The sequence below is a fragment of the Haliaeetus albicilla genome, chromosome 15 (genome assembly GCF_947461875.1).
Source record: "Haliaeetus albicilla chromosome 15, bHalAlb1.1, whole genome shotgun sequence".
NCBI classification, from domain to species: domain Eukaryota; kingdom Metazoa; phylum Chordata; class Aves; order Accipitriformes; family Accipitridae; genus Haliaeetus; species Haliaeetus albicilla.
The window spans coordinates 32,299,468-32,320,209 of NC_091497.1; the positions used below are offsets into that span (position 1 = coordinate 32,299,468).

General features: G+C 45.0%; 1 protein-coding gene across 1 annotated transcript; it reads left to right on the forward strand.

Annotated features, from left to right (window-relative positions):
• The first annotated feature begins 16,029 nt into the window (after positions 1-16,029).
• On the forward strand, positions 16,030-17,911 carry CBY2 (chibby family member 2). The gene has a single exon (XM_009912222.2). It carries the CDS (start codon positions 16,122-16,124, stop codon positions 17,103-17,105), a length of 984 nt encoding a protein of 327 aa, XP_009910524.1. The 5' UTR covers positions 16,030-16,121; the 3' UTR covers positions 17,106-17,911.
• The last annotated feature ends 2,831 nt before the right edge of the window (positions 17,912-20,742 follow it).

Below are 20,742 nucleotides of genomic sequence, written 5' to 3' on the forward strand. Positions count from 1 at the left end.
TGGCGTCTGAAGGGCCGGTGGGGCTGGAGGAAACTTTCCTCCTCCCGGCTCTTGCTGCAAAGGGAGGAGAGAAAGAACTAGACGATGGCCAAAGACGATGTCTGGGGCCAGGGGTGGTGTTCACCTCCTCTTCCAGACAGCCGTGATTTCGATTTTCACCTTGTGTCCCCGGAATTTCCCTAGGGGCACCCAGATGTGGAAGTTTCTGGTGCAATGGTGCTGTCAGACTGGGGCTGGGGCTCGGCTTCCCGTTGCAAAATAATGAGTGGTTTCGTGGAGGCAGGGGGCATTGCCTAATATACAGTAATTTAAATCAAAAGCATGTATTGTACAGTACATACCTCTAATATAGTATAGATTTTTATAATTGACTCAAATTTCTCACTAGGAAAAAGTCAATTCCTGCATGGCAGGGCAGCCAGAGGAAAGAACGCTTTAGTCTGCTCAGCAAACAGGGACCTATTTTTAATCCAAAGGCCCTCCGTTAGTTCTTACCTATTTAATGTAACAGCAGGATTTACTACACATACAACTTAATCCCCTTTTTATATTTGCATAGAGATCCCGGAGCATGTGTATGAACAGTTTTTGAGATAAGAGAGAGAAGGCCTCGGGAGTCAAAGTCATTATTTTTGCATGAAGTATTTAATGCTAAACATAAATATTGAGAGGACTGAATTCCCATGCACTTGCAGACTTCACTCTTGTGCTCCTGAGGATTTTTGCTTTACATCCAATTATTAAGAGCCTGGTTGTAAGTGAATGAAAAAAAAAATTACAGGAAGCCTTTATAGCAAAGACACTTAGCAGGCTTCATTTTCCAGCTGAAAGGAGAGACAGGTTATAGGCAAAACAGAAGCAAAGGTGGTACACTCCTCGTCTCCCCCAAAAAGAGCGTGGCTAAGGAGTTCATGTGCCAGGCAGTAGAAACCCAGCCCTGGGAAAGGACTTTCTCCAGTGATGACCTCGAAGGAGATTGAAGCTGGAGTTCCTGTGGTGCACATTCATCAACTCCGCTCATTGTAATTCGCATGATTTACGTTCTCACAATCATGATTAGGTGGTGAAAAAAAATGATGTACACGCGGGTTGACTTCAGAAAGCGACATTCTTTGTCCAAATCCAATCAAGCCCCGCGGCAGGCAGTCCTTTTGATTTAGCATTAATTTTAATACGCGTGGCCCTGAAAATAACCCTCCTGGCTTTGGAAACCTCAGAGATGAAAAGACTATCGGGTAAGTGCTGGGCAGAATATTATCTCCGAGAGCTGTCATTCCTTCCTCCAGAGGCAGTTTTGCTGGGATGAAGAACGGGATGCTGCACTGGCATGAAATTCATTTAAAAAAATGTAGGCAGAGGCAACTTGGTGGGGAAATTTAGTTGTCAGATGTAAAAGGGGGTCCAGAGGAGCTCCACCAGAATAGCCTGTGGAGTTGTGGGCTCAACAGTACCGTGCAGTGAATAGCAGACTTTTGCCTTACCGGGGGCCACGTAATCGGATTAATTTTTGCTCTTTTGCTTCTAATGGCTATAATAAGACTGGTGAAATGCGCCTACCTTTGAATGTAAAACCCCTGACTCACTTGATGCCGTTGTGACTTCAATGGGCCAAGATTTTACGCTGAAGCCTCCTGCTGCTGCTGCTCAAAGCTTTCCAAGATAGTCAAAGAACAGCCTGGTTCTTGCCTGCCAACAACTGGGCTCTTCATTGCAAATCAGAGAACAGAAACCAGCAAAACTGCATGGGTATTGGTTTTATCCTCACTCCTAAACTGGGGCAAAACAGGAAGGTAAAAACCCACGCAGCATCTCTCCAGCATGTCTTTCTACGTTGCCTTGCTGTATCAAACTTCAAAAGCAGATCTTGACCAGCGCTAATGAGCAAGAACAGTCTGTGGCCAGTCATCCAGGCAACCAGCTCATGGGTACGGGGGAGGAGGAAATCAGAAGAAATTTGTTATTTAACTACTGCAGGCTGAAAGAATAAGTTTGAACCCAAAACTTGCGTCAGGTTCAATCAGACAGACAAATGAACAAGAGCATTTTTATTAGCGTGCTACATACTGAAATTAAGGAACTGTTCTCTCCTAATAACGTTTTTGAAATCATTAACCAGTCACACTGCACCGGTGACAGCTTTTTCCTATGCTCTTGAGTGGTTCTCCCGCCCTACAATTTTTCTCCTATGAACAGAAAGCTGTAGTGCTGATTGCAAAGGACAGATACCTAATTATAGGGCTTGTTATTAGTAGAGTCTGGGAAATAAAAAGTCTGCATTTCATATAGCGTAGAGAATGATGAAGCATCTCAAATCGCTAATGTGACTTAAAATGGGGTCTGTTGGAATTTGCACATTTTTTCCCCCATTAAATCCTTGGGAAAGCCCATTTGCAGCAAGATTTGAAAGTCTTTGCAGTTCTTCTTCTTGACTTTTGCAAAAACTAAACTTTGAACGTTTTCCTGACGCCTTTATCCCATCGGTCTGTCAGTCAGACTCACAATGCCCTTCATGCAAACCTATCAGGATGTTCTATAATCCGGTGTTTAATAGATGTCTTGAAGGAAAACAATGTTTGACAACACTGCAAAGGCTCAAGATCCTGCTGTACTGGGGCATATCCCAGCAAGTTTCTGGGGCACGTTGTCCCTTTGCTACCCTTGGTGCAAGCTCGCGGCTGATGACAGTGTCACGGGCTCGTTGTCTTCAGATGTGGTTAATGGGGAATGACCTTGGGAAGGGACGGGAGCGGGGCTGTTTCCAGTTGGCACACACCTCTGTCCCTACTAACAGTCTGCTTTATAGTTGCACTCAAACCAGATATATTGTCTAAAACAGGGAGGGGGGAGGAGAGAGTAAAGCAAGCATCCAACAGTAAAGGTGTGAAGTGAGGGGAAACAGGCATTTCTTTCTGTGTTGCTGAAGGCTTCGTAAAGATAACAAGCCATTAAACTTTATGACCAAGCTCTCAGGGTAGTACTGGTTTGGTTTTTTATGCTGCAGTTGCCTGCACAAGTTTTGGACTGCTTTTGACCCCTATCCTCCCTTCCTGCATTTTCCTCCCTTCCCCCTGCCCTTTTCTGTGAGATACTCGGTCCTTTGAATAAATTACACCTATTCATTTCTCACAGGCTCGTTGTCAAGTCCAGCGCCCGTCTCTTAAGGACAGTCCATCAGGCTGAGTTAACCTCATTTGGTGATGGTGTAAAGCACATCTGGGCTTGTTTCTCTTCAGTGGATGTTCCTAGAAATTTTCTGTGCTGGTACTCACTCCGTTAATGAGCACTGTGTCTTTATGGCCTGAAATACCCAGCTCCAGAGTCCCTGTTAGATGACACATGGTATGTATGGAGATATAACTTTGGATTTTTCTGCGATTTTAATCTGGGCAAAAATATAGAGGAAAGGGTCATTTCTAATTTCAGACTTTTCAGTTTTCACAAGAAAGAATATAGATACTCCAACCTTTCTTCCTCTTCACACCCTCTTTTGGGACTATTATATCTTAGGCTAGTTCTAAATTTTGGCCAAAACCCAGAGGAGACACAGCTCATCAGCAGCAAATTCTGACTTGCCAGACATAGAAATATCAAATGCAAAAGGAAAAAAAATGAAGGAAAAAAAAAAAAGAACGGTACGTTCTTGGAATTGGATGAAAGGAATTAGACTGTAGCGTAATGTGCAAAGGAGTAACAGAGCAACTTAGATTAGAATGATGTGGCAGCTGAACCCACCTAAATGTTGGAAATCTTAGTTAGTCCTTGTAAGTTTTGTGGGGAACCCAGGGCAGTCTCTCAGAAGAGGAATAATGTGATCTTGACATTGCTAATGAGCGGGTGGCTGTGGGATTCTGAAGCAGCTGCAAATGGTATAAAGAGTTTACCAGGGAAATCAAAGATGGGAAGAAAAGGGCGAGGAGAGAGAGTGACAAAACTGTGTTTCAAGGATTCTGGTTCTCCTTGACATAACATGTCAAAAGCTGGAAATATCCAGGCATGGGCTGTAAACAGCTTTGACAATCTGATTGATGCGGGCATTAACTCAAGTTACAACACAAAATATATGATCCTGCAAGTGCTTATTTTTCCCCATGAAAATGATTACCACAAGCACTTTGCGCAGTGACATGTATGTGAACTTGTACCTGTGGTTTCTCAGACACACTACAAAAAGATGTCAGTATAATGAAGAGCCGCTATCTCTATCATTTATTTTATAAGTATATGCAAGTGACAAGGCATTTAAAGCAAGTATCTTTTTAATAAACTGCATGGTCCGACCAAATTTTAGTTCAACTCTTTTTACCCACATCTGCCTTTTTTTTACTTAGGAAGTGTTTCAGTGATTTTGTCTTTTGGAAAAAAAAAGTTGTGTGATGTTACTTCGCAGGTACTGGTGTTTTATATGTATAATTTGCAGGAAATGCTGCTTCAGATTTCTTTGAGTGTCTGTACTTGCAGTGCTGCCTATTTTTTCCTCCCTAAGAACACAGAAGGATACAGTTTCACTCGATATTAACATTCACCTAAATCTCAGAAGCAGTCCCTTTGGCAGACCTCCCAGGAGAGCTGCAGCTCATCCCTAGCCATCACCCAGCTACGTCTGTGCTTTGGTGGCAGTTGTGCATCAAAGATGATGTGTTTCAACAACAAGGCAAGCAATTTCTGGTCTTATTTGCTCAAGCAGGTTTACTGCATCTGAATTTTTTGCCTTTAAAGAGTACTGCCTGGGGCTTCCTCAACAGAGGCAATGTGAGGGTTATGTGTAAATGGAAATGGTTGGAGATGGTTGATAAGGGGTCAATGTTTGGTGGGGTGGAGCTGGTGCAAAGAGAAAGAAATGGAGATAGTGGCAGGTAACAGAACTGGTAGGACTGCAAGGGCTGCTGATAATCACACTGGCCAGAGGAGCTGGAGGTAGGTAGCTGTCAGTCCTCTATCTGCTTTTCTCTTCTGAAGCAGAGTTACACGAAGTAGATGCTCCTAATGTGGTCTTCTACTCCCTATATAACAAGGAAACACATTCTGGCAAGAAAATCACAGAGCAAAAGTGAATATGACAAACCGAATACAGATAATTAGGCAGATGTCTCATTATTTGTAAGAGAGCATCTGCTGTCATCAGAAAGAAACTTTCTGTCTCCCATGGGTGTGAAGGAAATTTGACCTCCATAAAGATCCAGAATCCAGATGTCAAATGAAAAGCACCCCACTTTTTTTTTTTAATTATTTTTTAAATTGCCTTTAGCACTTTTTATGATTGTTGAAGGCTTGGGGTTAGCAAGGCTGAACCTAGTCAATGAGACTGTAGAGTACAGCAGATAACGGTATGTTTGATCGATCAGGCAAAGCAGGTAAAGAGGCACTGCAAGAAATTGGCCCGCAAGCCACAGAAATATCTTTTTTCTGTCATTCATCAGTTCGTGGTATGAGACTTGTAGAAATTAATCAGCGTTGGGGTGGAAGGTGAAGGAGATGTGGCTGACGACATGTACCTTGTCTGTAAGCTTGTGACAGGCTTTGGTTCAGTCATTTCAGATGAGGCTGCCCAGGTCACTGGAGTGCCCCTTTCTGCCTCGAAAAGTCGGTGTCAGGTAGAAATCTTCGCTAGAAATAGGAGGACAGTCTCCAGGTACCTTGTTAGATACAGGAGATGTGACAATCACAGCAGCAAATAATACAAAGCATTTTGTGGCTGAGGAAAGACTTTGCTGTCTCGTAAAAAAAAAAGGGGTTGCAGAGATTCTGCAGCCAGAGCAACCGTTCCTTTCTGCGCAGTTCAAATATGTGAACAAACATGCAAGCAGGCACACGTCTGGAGGAGCAGTTGTGCAGCTTTCCACAAGCTACAGACTAAGGACAGCTTGGCTTCAGACACGAACTATTGACCCGTTATTGTCTTTCTATTATAAGGATGGGAACCAGTGTCCTTGGTGTTTGTCCATTCAGCAGTGGTACTTGCAGGTGATAACCTGCAATGCACTGACAAGTATAAGCAGTAAATCATATTCCTGATACTCTGTCTATGCAGAAAGTGACTTTGGTAAGATAGGAAGAGTAACATCAGCACGATGCGTAACCTCAGTGTTTGTATTATGCAAAACGGTGTTTCAGTTAATGGGCTGACTGCCACACACTATACGTTTATCTTGTGCAGAAAGTCCAGGTGGCTTACGGTTTCTACCACAATGCTCAGGTTAAATACCATGCCAAATATTTTAATGGGTAAATACCATGCAAAATATTTTAATGGGCATCGCATATTTCTGCCTGGTGACGTCCAAGACGGCCGGCAACTCAGTCACAGAACATCACTTACGTTGTAGGAGACACCTTGCAGAAGAGACAGCGTCCCTGATGCTGTAAATCAGCCATCCAAAGCTATACGTACGTGAGCCCCGTTGGATAGTACACATTACGGTGTTCTGCGCTCCGGGGCCACCATATGGGAAACTTTGCACGAGGGGTGGTCGCCGTCACTTGAGCGCGCTGGAGGAGAACTGGTGTAAAAAGGCCACTGGAGGGGAGCCAAGGACACACGCGAGCTAGCAGCACACAGCTAGCGTGCAGCTGCGTCATCACAGAGCCTGACGCTTGCCCCCAGAAGACGTTTCACCTCCAAAACTCTTCCCATCAGTTGTAGCAGTCGGACTGCCGTTCACATTTAGCAACCCAGGACAAGGTTACGGTTGTGTCTGAGGAGCGTCTCTCCCCATCTCATCACACGCCTCACCCCACCTAAAGCTTTTTCTCAGACTTTGCTCACTGAATCGTTGACATTACAGTAATGTGAACATCTTCAGGGAATTTGTCTCGTCACCTAGCTGAGATCTGTGCTTTGACTGAATTATACGCTTTTTTCCCTTCTGGATGGTTAAGAGTGAAAGCGCTACACCAAGTAAGGAACAACAATAGTAATAAAAAGTAGTATAGCATTTTTAAAGCCCAATAACTCCATGCTTGCTCCTGCAGAAATACACCTTACTATGAAGCTTATGCCACTGATGGGACTGTTCATCTGAGTGAGGCAAAGCAGCAGGGACATTATAATTAATAATGCTTAGCAGGAAACAAGTTATTGTGCTTGGGGCAAGAGGGGCAAAAACTGTTCTCTTTTATTTTTTGAAGAGTTAATTGGTAGTAGGCAAAGATTTGCTGCATTGAGCCAGCAGGTGCTGCTTTATGACTACATTAATGTTAATGATAGCCTCCGGACACATACGAAGACAGTTTAACCTGTTTCTTTCTCATTGTATTTTTCTGGGTGGATGTGTGTTCTGGTTCCAGTTATTTTTCAAGTGGCACCACAGAGCGCTTGGACATGCAGTGACCCCAAATTTGCAGATGTTTGCAGGTAGTTTTATAAGATCAGGTAACTTCTGTAACCTCCATTCACCCTGGGACAGACTTTGCAGATTAAAAGTTGAAAGAAATGGGTAAAAGGGGCTGCTTCTCTGGTATAAAATCATTCCTAGGGGTTGCATAACATTTCTAAAATTGCCCGTTTAACTGTTCCTAGGTGTGCTGAACAATAGCACCTGGGATCTAACTGTTTATTCTCTTCTTTTATCACTGAAACCTCTCTTTTTTCTGGCAGACCGTTAAAAAAGTACTCTGGCAGCGAGTTAAACCCTGAGATGAACAGGTGTTAAAATTGTGTTCCTCTAAGCAAAGCGTGCGGTGGCCCATCAAAGTGTGACACACGCTAGAAAAGGTAAACCAGTGGCTCCACAGACCTTGAAATGGTCTCATTTCAGCACCGCTCCACATTTGAAGTTTTGTTATGAGCCTATATTCTCTTTTTTTTCCTGTGCTTTTCACATATCTAGTTTGGCCAACCTGCACTGTCCGGCAATAGGCTTCAGAGACCCTTCGAGCTATTTAAATTTTTCATAAGATGCTTGTTTTGCACAAACCCATCAGCTACAGTCAAAAACTGGGTGCAACTGTAGCAGGCAAAAATGCTGTGGAAGGACAGTCCTTGGAGCTGGGTGTGGAGCTCTTCGCAAAACTCAGGTGACAAAGCAACCATTAGAGAAACCCACAGGGTAGAGTGAGTTTCTGAAAGCCAAATCTGATTTTTAATAAGATTACCAGATGTGTCCTGTGCCCTATTAGAAGTCTGCCCCTGCAGATCTAGGGATAAAAAAATGGGAGAATAAATCTGGCATGCCAGTAAAGACCAAGAGAGTTGTACGGAGCAGCGTTTGCCTGTTAGAGCATGGGTGCAACTCCAAGTAAGCTATTTCATAATTTCTTGAAGGACGAATGAACCATGAGTAATGAGGAAGGGAGGGAAGAGGCCGTATAAAATCATAGGAAGGAGAGCGGGACCTTACATTCTCAGCCTTTTTGGAAATGGCATCTCCAGGATGCAATGCTCTTTCGTGAGGTACAGGTGTAGGAGAAAGAAACCAGGACCAGCCGTGGCTGGGGAAGACAGAGGAGAGGTACGGAGGAGCTGATGGAGCTGGGCTGTGGTGAAGAGCTACTAGGATACCCTGTCCATCCCACAGATCCAAACCTAGTGTTTTGGGGTCTGCAGGTTCCTTGGTAGTCAGCACATACCTGTGAAACCCATTGACAGTACGGTCATCCCCTTGCATCATATGTGTCTCCCTATAGCATGGCTTTGTGAATAAAAAAATAACTTGTTATTATTACTATTGCAAGTACACCCTACTTAATTCAAATTGTGGAGATGTTACCAGTCCTGCTGGTGACATATGTAGAGATCAATGTGGTTGTATATAATCAAATTTTCTCAGTTCATCTCTTTAAAAAATGTCAGAAAAGGTACATGCACAAACACATGTCAATGGAACATTAAGGCTGTAAAGTCAAACAGTCAAGAGAGGAAATACCTGAGCTGGCCAGTATTTCTAAATAAGACATGTCTTTCTTCCCTGGTAGGTTTCCACCATGCTCTGCCATTTAATTATCCAGGTTAGCATCTGAATGGATTTTTATGTTGCTTTCATGATTCTTCATTTAGCATTGTTTATAGTATATAGTCTAGTAAATCCTAATGAGATACTAATTTTTTAAGATCTTAACTTCCTCCTCTTTACAGCTTTTAAAATAAAATGAAATGGTTAGATTTCAGTTAAACAGATTCTTATTAAAGCAGGAGCTAGTCTGATAATGACTTGAATTGGTGCTACGTGGCCATCACATGTTATTTGATAAGCATTCCATTATAATTAAGCAGTGGCTAATAGACAATTAATATACAGGATTACAGACTTAGCTAATTAGATGATTTTAATTTTTTTTTTGTTAGATTAAAATGTACAGGACCCCATAAATCACTATTAGAGATTGTTTAATAAGCCTGAACCCTCAATTTTCTCCCTGTCAATCAGGAAGGGAGCCGCTGACTTTTCCTCTCACCCAGAGAGACTTGTCACGTGGAAGAACCGCTGCGTTCAAAACGAGCTGCAATGCCCTCGACTCCCAAACATTCCTCAGTGTTCCCCCATCCCTGCACCTTTTGCAGCCTCTCGCCTGATGCCCCTGAGGGACAGGGATTTTGCACAGGGCTTTTTGTAACCCCTGGGAAGAGGATGCTTATTTTTAACGTGTTCTGCCGAGCAGTCGTTGGCTGGGCAGCACCTTCCCTTGCAGGGTGCATGTGTGAGCCAAGCTGAGCTGGAGAGCTCTGCTACGGTGTGAGGTTCTGCTTTAGCCACCTCATCGAGGAGCCTAACAACTCCAGACTCCTCAGTGGTCAATGCAGGGACACACAGCTCCGTCTTTAGGAGGTGGCACGCCACGTCCGACAGCACTGCGGGCCAGGGAGGATTCACCTCCAAACTGCAGACAACTCCTTCGAGATGTCTACGTGTAATATCGACAGGACAGTGAAGCGTCTAAGCTCTCCTGCCGTCAGCAGAGTCCTCATCAGCGCAGTAACGAGGGCTGAAGCATCACTTGATTGACAAACCACCAAGGGCTCAAATCTGTTGCCTCAAGACCGGTGCGTGTTGCCGTTTGAGGTTTGTGGGTATCAGAGACCAGGGCCAGCGGTTTCACACGCAGGATACCCCATGGTCACATATGGCACATTGAGGCGACTGTACCCATCCGAATCGTCCTGTTGTAAGCAAAACCAAAGTGCTCCTTCGGGTGCAACATCGGCTCTGCTCCTCCATCACCCTTGCTGAGTGCGCCTCTGCCCTCACAACAAGAATAAGTGCGCCTACGGTCATCGCTTCCAGCATTTACTCAGCAATAAACACCTAATGGGCTGTTTCAGCAACACGGAGTGCTCTGTAAAGTTTGATCAGACTGAAGTAGGAGAGCGATACTGTAATTGGGCTTTGAGTATTTTGCTGGCAAGGCTCACAAGCAGTCGATCACAGCGGCACAATGCAAACGACTAGCTTCGACAGGCAATGGTTTAGAGTTGACCGAGAGACTGCATGTGGTTTTGATAGGTTTTTTAAAATATTCATACCTAAAGTAGAATGAAAGCGAGGTGGGAATGAGATCTAAGGCAGAACAACACAAAGCCTGACATCTCTGTTAGATGTTACTTATTAGCAAAAGTCAAATATTTTGCTTCAGCTTGTAAGCAATGTGTATATTACAATCATGGGGATAAATAAGAGTGGTGCGTAGGGCTTCTTTACTGTAGTGTTCTTCACATTCAAAGCACTTTACAAGTAAGAATTAATTTCTCTTGACAGCTTGCGTCAGAAAATCAGTATCCCAAACTCACTGAGAACCCGAGGAAATGGGTGTATGGGAACAGATAACTTGCCCAGTGTCTAAAATCAAACTAGGACCAGAGGCAAGGTATAAAAGCAGATATTTCCACCTCCTGTTTCAGCTGTCAGCTGAACCAACCATCCTGGCTGGTGCTGATATGAGTTTGCGGAGTTATGCGGAGTTATGCGGAGGTTGGTGTTTTGCACAGCATTGCACGTGTGAGGGTTACAGTGAGGCACACAGGCAGCAGTGCTGTGGTGGTGTCCTGGAAGGACAATTAGTCCGAATAGATGGTGACAGGTGTGTGCCTCAAGCCATCTATCTGCCTGAAAAAAACCTGCTCTGGAGGTTTTCATTACTGATTTTCACACTGCTGACCAAGTGCATTCACTTCTTCCTGGCGGAATACAATGCTGAGGTATCACCACCTCTCCCTCCAGACACTTCACTGCCTCAAAAACTGAGAAAACATAATTTTTACTCCCTGTCTCGTTACTGAGGTCAGGAGATGATGCAAGATCCCTCAAATATGCAAGAATCTTTTTAGGGACTCAGTGGGATTTGCATCCAGGCTTAATGCCCTGTAGAGCAGTGGATGAGTGTGTGGTGAGACGAGGCTGTGCTGACATGAACAGAGGCTGGCATAAATGTGTTTGGGGTGGTAGAAAGTGGCAGTGGATGCTTTTGGTTTTATCAAATAAAGATTTGGGAATATAACACACTTAGAGAAAAAGAGAGAAGATGCTCCAAATTCAAAGAAACATTATACTTTTACTAAAAAAACCCCCAATTATTTTGATTGCAGGCACTTTAGCAGGTCTTCTAAACCCAAAAGCAAAGGAAAGGGCTGAACTTGACTGTAGGTATACACCACCATTCCCAGTGGGAAGGAGGCTGGGATGGGGTCTCCAGGGTCCTTCCTGCAAGATCTTCATGGCAGCAATTCAGACCTCGCTCTCCCGCCCCTACTGCCAGCCCATCACTGGATGGTGACCTCTTGCAGCCCAGCATGGAGCTGAGTTTCCAAACTGGAGAATATTATATGAGCGTGGGTGTGTGTGATCATCCACTCTCTCCCACTGGATCCTTTCCAGAAGAAGATAATCTCCAAGAAGGACAGCAAGGCCAGCTGAACAGCCTGGTGTAAGGTGTGCAGGTAGGATGGGGAATATGGCTTAGGTTCCAATTAATATTTAATTCTTTGTATAGTGAAACAGCTTCACCTGGAGAAATTGAATAGTCTGAACCTGTGGACAAAGCACTCAGTTGGGAAGTTAGTTCAAACCCTTCTTCCAGAGCAGGGGTTACTTGTCTCTTGGCAGGAAGGGGAACACACTCAGCATTATTTCTGCCTTTGTAATCTTGTGAATGACATCTCCGTCCTTTTGAGAGTCCAGCTCAGGAATCATTGTAGCTGCTATAAAAAATTCTGCAGTGAGCTGTTGCAGCATTTCCAATTCTGGCGCATGTGTACACACATCTGATGATATTCACTAAATTTGATCCAAATATATTGGTATTTGAAGTCATAATTTTCAGCGAATAAATGACTAGCCGGAAGGACTTTATCCAAGTTTAAGAAAAATATTACCTAAGAAAAGGCGAAGGTATACTGCTTATTTCTCAGTGGCTCTGGATTAAGTAGGCTTTGTCTGCTGATCAGTGCTATGCTGCACTTGTCTCTATTAACTCAGTTTCCAGTCGGCTCTTAGACCTTAAAATGTTCATCAGAGGTCTGTTTCAGTGGTCCACAGCCTCAGTTCTTCAGAAGTTCAGATCGGCCATTTCGTCACCTCTCCTGAAAACTGGCTGCACCTGGGGAGCACCCTTAAATTCCCATCTGATGGCAGGCCAGGCACAGGCATCCCATGATAAAATCTTTTCCTTTCTCTTTTGAGGACATTTTCCTGCTTTCCTGTGCAGGATCCTGGAGCTCGAATAAAGGAGAATGCTCCCTGGGGAGTTGCCATAGTAACCTGTGATGTTTTTTGTTGTCTAAGATTAAATGTAAGTAAGGGAGAAATTACAAAGAATTTTATACCTGACTTTATCATCGAACACCAAAGCAGAATGGTACCTCCAACTTCCTAAAAGCAATAACAGTCACCTTGAGACTGATGTCAAGTTGGTAATTTTCACTGGAAAATAAATTAAGTGCTGTATTTATTATTCAAGAACCCTGATTAGAAAAAAAAATTCCACATCTGAAAGATGTAGCAAATAAGAAAGAGAATGAGATCATTAGAAATGTAAAGACATGGAAGTAGGAATAGCTGCTACAAATAATATTGAAACTTGCAATGCATGAGTGCCCTGCGTATTCTATTTTCTTCTTAATAGGGTTCAGTGACAGTCTGCTCTTAAACTTACAGTCAAAGAAAAACTCCAAACCCATTTTGTCCTTGGAAAATAACTTCAGGTCTCATAGCGCATCCCAGGAAGTGATTTTTGAACATATCAGTATCAGTTCAGCAGCAAACATAGTTGGAAGATTCGGAATAAAGACAAAATTTGTTTTAAGAGGGTGTGATGGAGAAAGAATCCACCCGAACTTCTCTCAGTTATGAGCATCAAAGGCAGATCAGGAAGTCTGGGATCAGGAAAGGGCATGAGAGCTGAGCTACCCCAAAGATCATTTCCATGAGAAATAACCCAAAAGCGCCATGCTGGGAAAAATCAAAGGCAGTCCTGGGAGGCCAGCAGGGAAGGAGCGCAGAAGTGGGTTGTGCAAGGAGGGTGCTCAGGAGCTCCCAGGGGCCGTGTCCCTGCCAGTTCTCGCATCACAATCGGTCCCTTCTGTCCCCCCCCGGACACCCCAGCAGCAGCCAGACCTCAAACTGGGCTGCTTGGCAGCTGCACGGGGAGAGGGAAGACCACCGGCCCCGCTGAGCAGGTAGGCACATGCCAGGCATTTAATTTAACGCTGCTAAATTACCCAGCCCGGCTCGATTTCACGTGGCTTCCCCTGCCGCCCACCCAGCATTTCCTGGGATTATTTAGTTCAGAGATGGAGGGAAAACGACACGGGAGGTGGGAGAACTTGAAGCATCTCTCTGAGGTCTGGGTTGATGCCTCCCCCGCAGTGCAAAGGAGCTGACAGAGCTGCTGTCAAGTTTAACTGTCCCCAGGATAATGTCCTTCAATGCCATATATATTATACATTTATCCTGAAAACATGCGGTCTAAACACTTTAAGCCTAAGTGACTTTTAATGACTCTAGCTGCTTGCCCATGATATGCAGTGGCAGGTGGGTCTGGGCTTATGATGCTGGATGTTTTCTGCTTCTCCTCTGGATATTTAGGGGTCCATTCCCCCTGTGGCTGATTTACCTCCCCAGATTGGGGCTGTTGGTGGAAACAACGGGACTGGGCAACCCGAGGGAACGGGATGGGTCGGAAAGACGGCACGGGAGAGGGTGCAAGGGAGGGAGCGGTACCCGGCTCTGAACGTGGCATAAGTGGAAACAAAACCCTCCAAAACTGGGAGTTTTGGGGGAAATCCCTTTTAGCAGAGGAACGATATTACGAAAACACAAGTCTGACGTGAGATAAACCAGCTGGTGATGTGGAAAGTCAGATGGAGACCCTATTGCAGTAAAACAAGTGTTACTGCAAACAGACATATATTGCAGTTTCCCTCTCCTGCATGAAGGGATTTTGGATTTTAAATGCAACCAATAATTCTCTGAGCTTTTGGACAAGCTTGGGAGTGGGGTGAAGGAAGCATCTATGGATGTTGGCTCTCAGAAGCAACCTGGAGGAGCCGGGAGAGGCAGTGGAGATGGCAGGGAAAGCAGGGAGCAGCAGGATTTGGAAAGGAGAGGGTGAGAATAGGGCAGGGGGTGCACAATGTAATGGCAGAGCTGGAGGGTATGAGGAGCTCGTGCCTAAGGCTGAGGCCAGAGACACAGCGGCAAAATTCATGAAGGTAAAATTCTCCTCACCAACGGAAAGGCAGAACTGGGTTTGCCAAGGGACAGGAGGGCAGCTGGGGGATCTCAGCAGGGCAGAGGGGTAGACCTGGGTGAAATTTGACAACCAACTTTTTTTTTTTTTTAACTGGAAAATAGCACATTTGTGCTGTTAGAAACACTGCGCAGAAACCCTAAGAATTCCAACAATTTCGCTATAAAAAATAGTTCAACCTCAGCTCAAATGACTTCATCATAAAAATCACACAAATTTAGCGTTGGTGAAAATGGCAGAAAACAAGATATTCTCTGGCACAAAACACATTTTTGTGTGGTGGTTTTTTTTTTTTTTTCTCTTGTAAAAAGACTGAAAACCTCCATTTGCCCAGGTTTACTCATGACTAGAAGGTGATTTAAGCCCCAACATTTCAGGTAGAGGGAAGGAGGGAAGAGTGCTGATCAGATAAGTCTGAGGTTTCTGTGACTGAAATGAGAAGCATTGGAGGTATGGCGTGCAGTGTGGATTTTAAAGAGATGGGTTTTCTGATGATGTGAAAAAGAGGCAGATGGACTGTAGGAAAGAGATGAGCAATCACTATTGCAAGGCTAGAAAGCAAGAAAAATAATGGAGCTATCAAAGGGTATAAAGACAAGAGTGATGGGAGGAATGAGAAGGAAAGATGGAGAATTATCTCTGGGTTGTGACAGTTTCTGGACCATGGTGATGGGAACCTGTCAGAAAAACATGCAAAGACCAACAGAGCTCTCCTGGTCCCGATGTCCCAGGTCTGGGGTTTGGAGTTTTAATTATCTGTGCATATTGTATCACTTGGTGCTTTTCCTGTTCACAGTTCTGTGGGTTTTAAGATCAAAAAGCACAACTGCCACTGCAGTTTTGTGGTGTCCTGTTAACAGAGGCTACTGGGCATCAACACAAAAAGCTTCTCTCAAGGCCAGTTTTTCACTGTGATCCTTTAAAAATGTTTTATTTTGAAAAGTTGGTTTCAGCCCCATAACAATTTTTAATTCATTTGTCTGTCAGTCATTTGGGAACAGGTTATTCTGAGGCGCAAGATATTCTTACATTTTACTCCCTTTCGTGTCTGTCAAAATGAGGTAGAGAGATAAAAGGAGAGCCCAGGGTTTTATACCAAAGCTTGTGGTGCTGCCATAGAGCTGCTTTATCTACCAATGCCAATTTTCTCAGCTTCTATAAACTATGTTTCTAGTGTATTCCTTACCTTTCAGAGCCAAAGGGGCAACACGGTCGACTACGGGAACTCATTTATTTGCTTTTTCCTGTCGTCCAACGTACTTTAATTCTGACCTTGAATTTTGGCAGTAACTCTGCACATTTGTGTTCCCTGTTCTTGCAGTCCTAATCAAGCTTCTCCAGCTCCCCTGTGTCACCTGCTCCTTGCCAGTGGACAGTGGCCTCTTGCAGAAGTCCTGGAAGAAGTCTTTTTCACCCAGTCCTCCTCAATTTACTAAAGAAAGGCCATGTCTGTTTTTGATCTGACGAACCAGAGCATTGAGTGTACAGATCCTGAGATAGAATATATCACCCCACGGATAAAACTGAGGGATGAGGTGTTTGTCTTTGTGGATGGTAAATGGGTGAATGAGATCTACTGCCAGCCATCCTTCACATCCCACCAGAAAGTCTTCAGCAAGAAGGTACAGAGTGAGTGGAGCATCTGGGAGGAGAACAGAGCGCTCTGGGAGGAAAACCAAGTCCTCCGGCTGGAAAACAGGAGGCTCTGGGAAGAAAACAGGGCTCTGCAATGTCTCCAGTCACAGAACAAAACTGTCCAGGTTATTTACACTGATGCCATTCAGCAAAGCCTCCAGAAGGAAAACAAGCTGTTCCCGTTCTTCCAAGAGAGGAACAAATGCTTTCAGGTCAGCCCAGGCAACAAAGCTCTCCGGGCGGTCCAGGAAAAGAATAGAGTCTTAGAGGATTTCCAGCAGGAGAATGAAACAGTCCCCATCATCTGGAAAGACCAACAAGCCACCACAGTCCATGAAGAGAGCAAAGATGCCAGCTCAGATCTCCAGAAGGATGCTGACGCCGTCGCAGTTGTGGAAGAAGGTAACCCTGGCTCAGCCCCCCAGCAGGAACATGAAGCTAAAGAGAAGAGCACCACTCCAACCCAGAGTAAGATCAAGCCTGCCCAAAGCACGCAGAGCGAATATGAAATCCTCTGGGCTCTCCAAGATTTATATGAACTCCTCCACGTCTTCCTGAAAGTGAACCATCTCCTTGGGGAGAAACAGGGCTGTCACGTTCTCTACGATGTGAACAGATCCTTCCAAGAAGATCACAACAAAATGAAGATGCAGCTGAATGCCATTAAAAACACCGTGTCAGACATTACGGCTCAAATGGAAATGTTGGAAAAGGAGCTCATCGCCATCACTTCCCCAATGTTCGAAGCAGCAGGAGGGAAGCTGCCAACTGAGCATCAGCTTGGAGAGATGTGAAGCTTGGTGCTAAGACCTGCTCGTTCAATTCCCTGGAAAGCTTCTCTCCTTGTTTCAGGGAACCTAATAAAATCCCAGTAGAGCCTGAAGACATCTGGGGAACATTGTGTCATTCTGAAACTTTCTTACATTACTTAGATGTATTTCACCTTCTGATTATATAGTGTGGGTGACTGTCATGAATTTGCCTAGTGTCAGGAAAACACTTTTTTCAGCTTTTTTTTTTTTTTCCCAAAGTTTCTGATAATAAGGCCTAGATTCTCAAAAGATAATTCATGCTTTCCACACTTAATTTGAGGTACCTTATGTTGGCCGTGTTTTTCAGAGGGATGGGCGCTTCCTGAAAATGAGGACCCCAACTGTAAGCTGAATTTGCATCCCCGGTGGTCCCTTTCCTTCTTATGTCTGGCCAAGTTCAATGGCTGAACTGCGTCTTCTGCCACGCACCAGCCTTCCGTCTCACACATGGTAAGGAGTGGATCATGGAAAATGTAGCCTCCCAGATCAGACAGGCCCATGAAAGACAACAGGACACAGAAAAACACACTGTATGTGCCATATGTATACATTCTTGCTGTCTCCTTTTCCCAGTCCCACATTCCCATTTAAATTGTCTTTTTCCCTTGTTTAAAGCTCTTCCTCAGAAGAGAATCTATCTCTTTTCTTGGAGCATAACAGAACCCTAAAGCAAACATCGCCCACCAGAACAGCATGTCCCCTTCCGCCTTGGTTATTTGTAAATTACCCTCATTGTTTTGTACCTTAATTAAGCCTAATTCTTCTCAAATTGCCTTGTTTTTGTATACTTGAATAACCCTACTGATTTCAAGTGAGATTATTATTTGCTGATAAATGGCACTTTTAGGATGCAGTGTGTATAGGAAAGACTGCTTAGTGTCTTATTTATAGCTCACTGCTAAAACAAAATTCCTGTAGACTTTGGTGGTCTTTTTGGACCAGCTCTTCTTTGTGGCCAGGAATTAAGCGTGTCTGTCTGCAAAGAGTCACGTGTAGTTACGGGGCTAACAGCTCTCTCTCCTGGAGGAGCATTGACATTTCTAGTGGTACCCAGGGCAAGGGAAAGGGCGATGCCCTGCCCCTGCGCAGCAGAAGCCCCTGGGCAGCTTCGTGAGTCTGAGCTGTCTTTCTGAAATCTTCCATTGGACTCGGAGACGTGAAAGCAGGACCGCACATACCACTATAACTTACTGTCACATGCTGAAGACTGGGTTGGGGTCAGCATGTTGCGACGTTCAGTCCCGATACCCTCACCAGCCCCGCTCCACCGCCCAGTGGGTCCCCATCAGCCAGACCTCCTCTGCACCTTGGTCCTGCTGCTGCCTCTCTTAGGGTTTTCACACCTTGTCCTTGCAGCGCCTTTTTGTTCGAATGTCTGACGATTTCCCTCCTTTGTTTTAGACTGTTGATAATATATCGACTCAGCAGTCTCCTCGCCACGGGCTTTCTTCAGCTTTGCTTTTGTGCCTTGCACAGCTTGGCAGCCACCAGACCGTCTTGCATACAGACCAGCCGGTGGGACGCCTGCCCTTCACCATTAAGCTGCTTTCGGCAGAACTGGCCCATTGGCTTGACAGCTCGAAAATTTGGGCCCTGCCTCAGGGATACGGCCCCAGAGAAAATGAAGGGAGGTCAGGGGTATGCCCTCACTTGTGATGGAGGGGGAAAGAAAGGAAAGAGTTGTCACACTCACGTGGGTGCTGAGGCTGTGGGGTCACTATTTCGGGGGAGAACTGCCTCTTTCTGGACCATCGCTGAACTGTCGCGTGCAATCGTAGCCTGGCAGGGGTGGACAAGAAGGCTACGGTGAGAAATGTGGGTCCCAGCTCATAGTCCCAGGGCACACTCACAGCCCTCTGCTACAAAGTGCTGATGGATGAGGGAGGATCCCTTCTCCCAGGCATCATGGTGGGGCCACAAGAGCGAATGGAGCAGGCAGCAGGGCCACATCTCCTGCACAGAGCACGGAGGTCCCTCTTGATTTCTTGAATAGCCAGGCAAGGTGGGTTTTCAGCTGCTCCATAGGTTGCCAAAAGCAGCATTTTGGTGTCTGTTCCACGGCTTAAGCTGGCACTTGGCTGTATATCTGCTCACACTATGAACAGACACACCAGCCTCAAGTGACCTGCTGGCACAGGAGAAGGAGAGCCTGTTGATACGCTCATGTTTAAAAAGTCTGGTCTCAATTGTGTGGCCAGAGTGTCTGGAAATGCATTTTCCTCTCTGTCTTGGACATCTCTGGTGCAGTGCAATTTGTCGCAATCTTTCAGGCAGAATACGGGAGAGTCTTTAGGTAATCTAACAAGACAGGCACAAGGAGACTTCTGCAGAGCAATTGTAGAAGCATTATTGTAAAGCAAAGGGAAGGTTATCGTGAGGTTTACCTCTCTGCAACAGGACCCAAGCAGCAGCTTGTCACTCTAGTTTATAGGTCTCTAAGTGATTTGGCACCAAATTACCTAAAGGATGAATTATCTTTCACCTTGTATTTCACTCAGACACCACCAGGTCAAATACCAGCGATGACTGTTTACTTCAGAGGCTTGAAGTAAGGGGCATTTTCTTCTGCTGTTAGGGCTTCAAGGAGCTGAGGCAAATCTTCTCTCACGGTTGAAGGTAAGGGGCTGGCTCTCAGCGATGCAGGGGAATGGAGGGCTGTGTGTGTAAGGACCAGGCGAGAAGAAGAGAGCCTGGAGCAATGGCCATTAATAGAAGGATGTGCAGCCAGCAAGTTGCTCCTGCTTAATGACAGGATTACAACTATATACAGATAAATACCTCAGCCCCGTGCTAGTCACCTTGGGCTTCCTTTCTAGCCTGTGGGAAGAAAGGGGCACCCTCAGGCTGTGATTTTTCTGACCTCTCTTGGACAACCATTTTAGGATGGTCTGAGTCACTAGCTGGAGTCACCTGCTTCTCTCTGTTGCCTCTATAATTGCTTTGGGGGCAATTAGCTTCAACTTAGATGTTCAGTTTGGAGCTCTCTGAGTTAGAGGGGACTTATCCTGCTCTCTGAGTATGGCAGTCCTGAGTGGAGAAGGTGCTTCACCAGGTGGTGAAGTGGCATTGCCCGTCCCAGTCCCTGCCTTTGCTTTCTGTGAGATGCCTTCATTAAGCAGCTGACTCCGATCTCTCCATTAGGAGGGAAAATTATTACTTTGTGAATAAAATTGAGTTAGTTTGGGCAGAGCTTAACTGTCAGGAACACATGTAGGATCCTCAGGGGAAAACGCTACTTCTCCCAAATGCTAGCAATGTTCCTAGAGGGAATTAGGTCTTGTGAGCCCTTTGCACTTTGATCGCTGCTTTGGATCTTTGATCTTCCTGGTTATAGAAGGTCTATACCTGGTGTACGTTTTTTGGCATCTCTCAGAGAGAAGTTGAATTGACTCCTGCCTTAAAGGTTTCTCAAGTCTGTCATGTGCTGAGATATCAATGCCCACAATGACAGCCCGGCACCTAATCTTGCAGAGGATTGTGTTATAAGCAAACTCTCAAGATCCCAGAAAGTACCGAATCTCCAATCTGCATTTATCTGGTTACAAACCAGACAGTGTTGGTGACAGTGGTGGAGGATCCCTTCTGAACGATGGGAGAAAAGCAAGCGATCATGAGTATC

Excerpts from the sequence above, each read along its gene's own strand:
- CBY2 (XM_009912222.2), top strand. The coding sequence starts at position 16,122 with ATGTCTGTTTTTGATCTGACGAACCAGAGCATTGAGTGTACAGATCCT.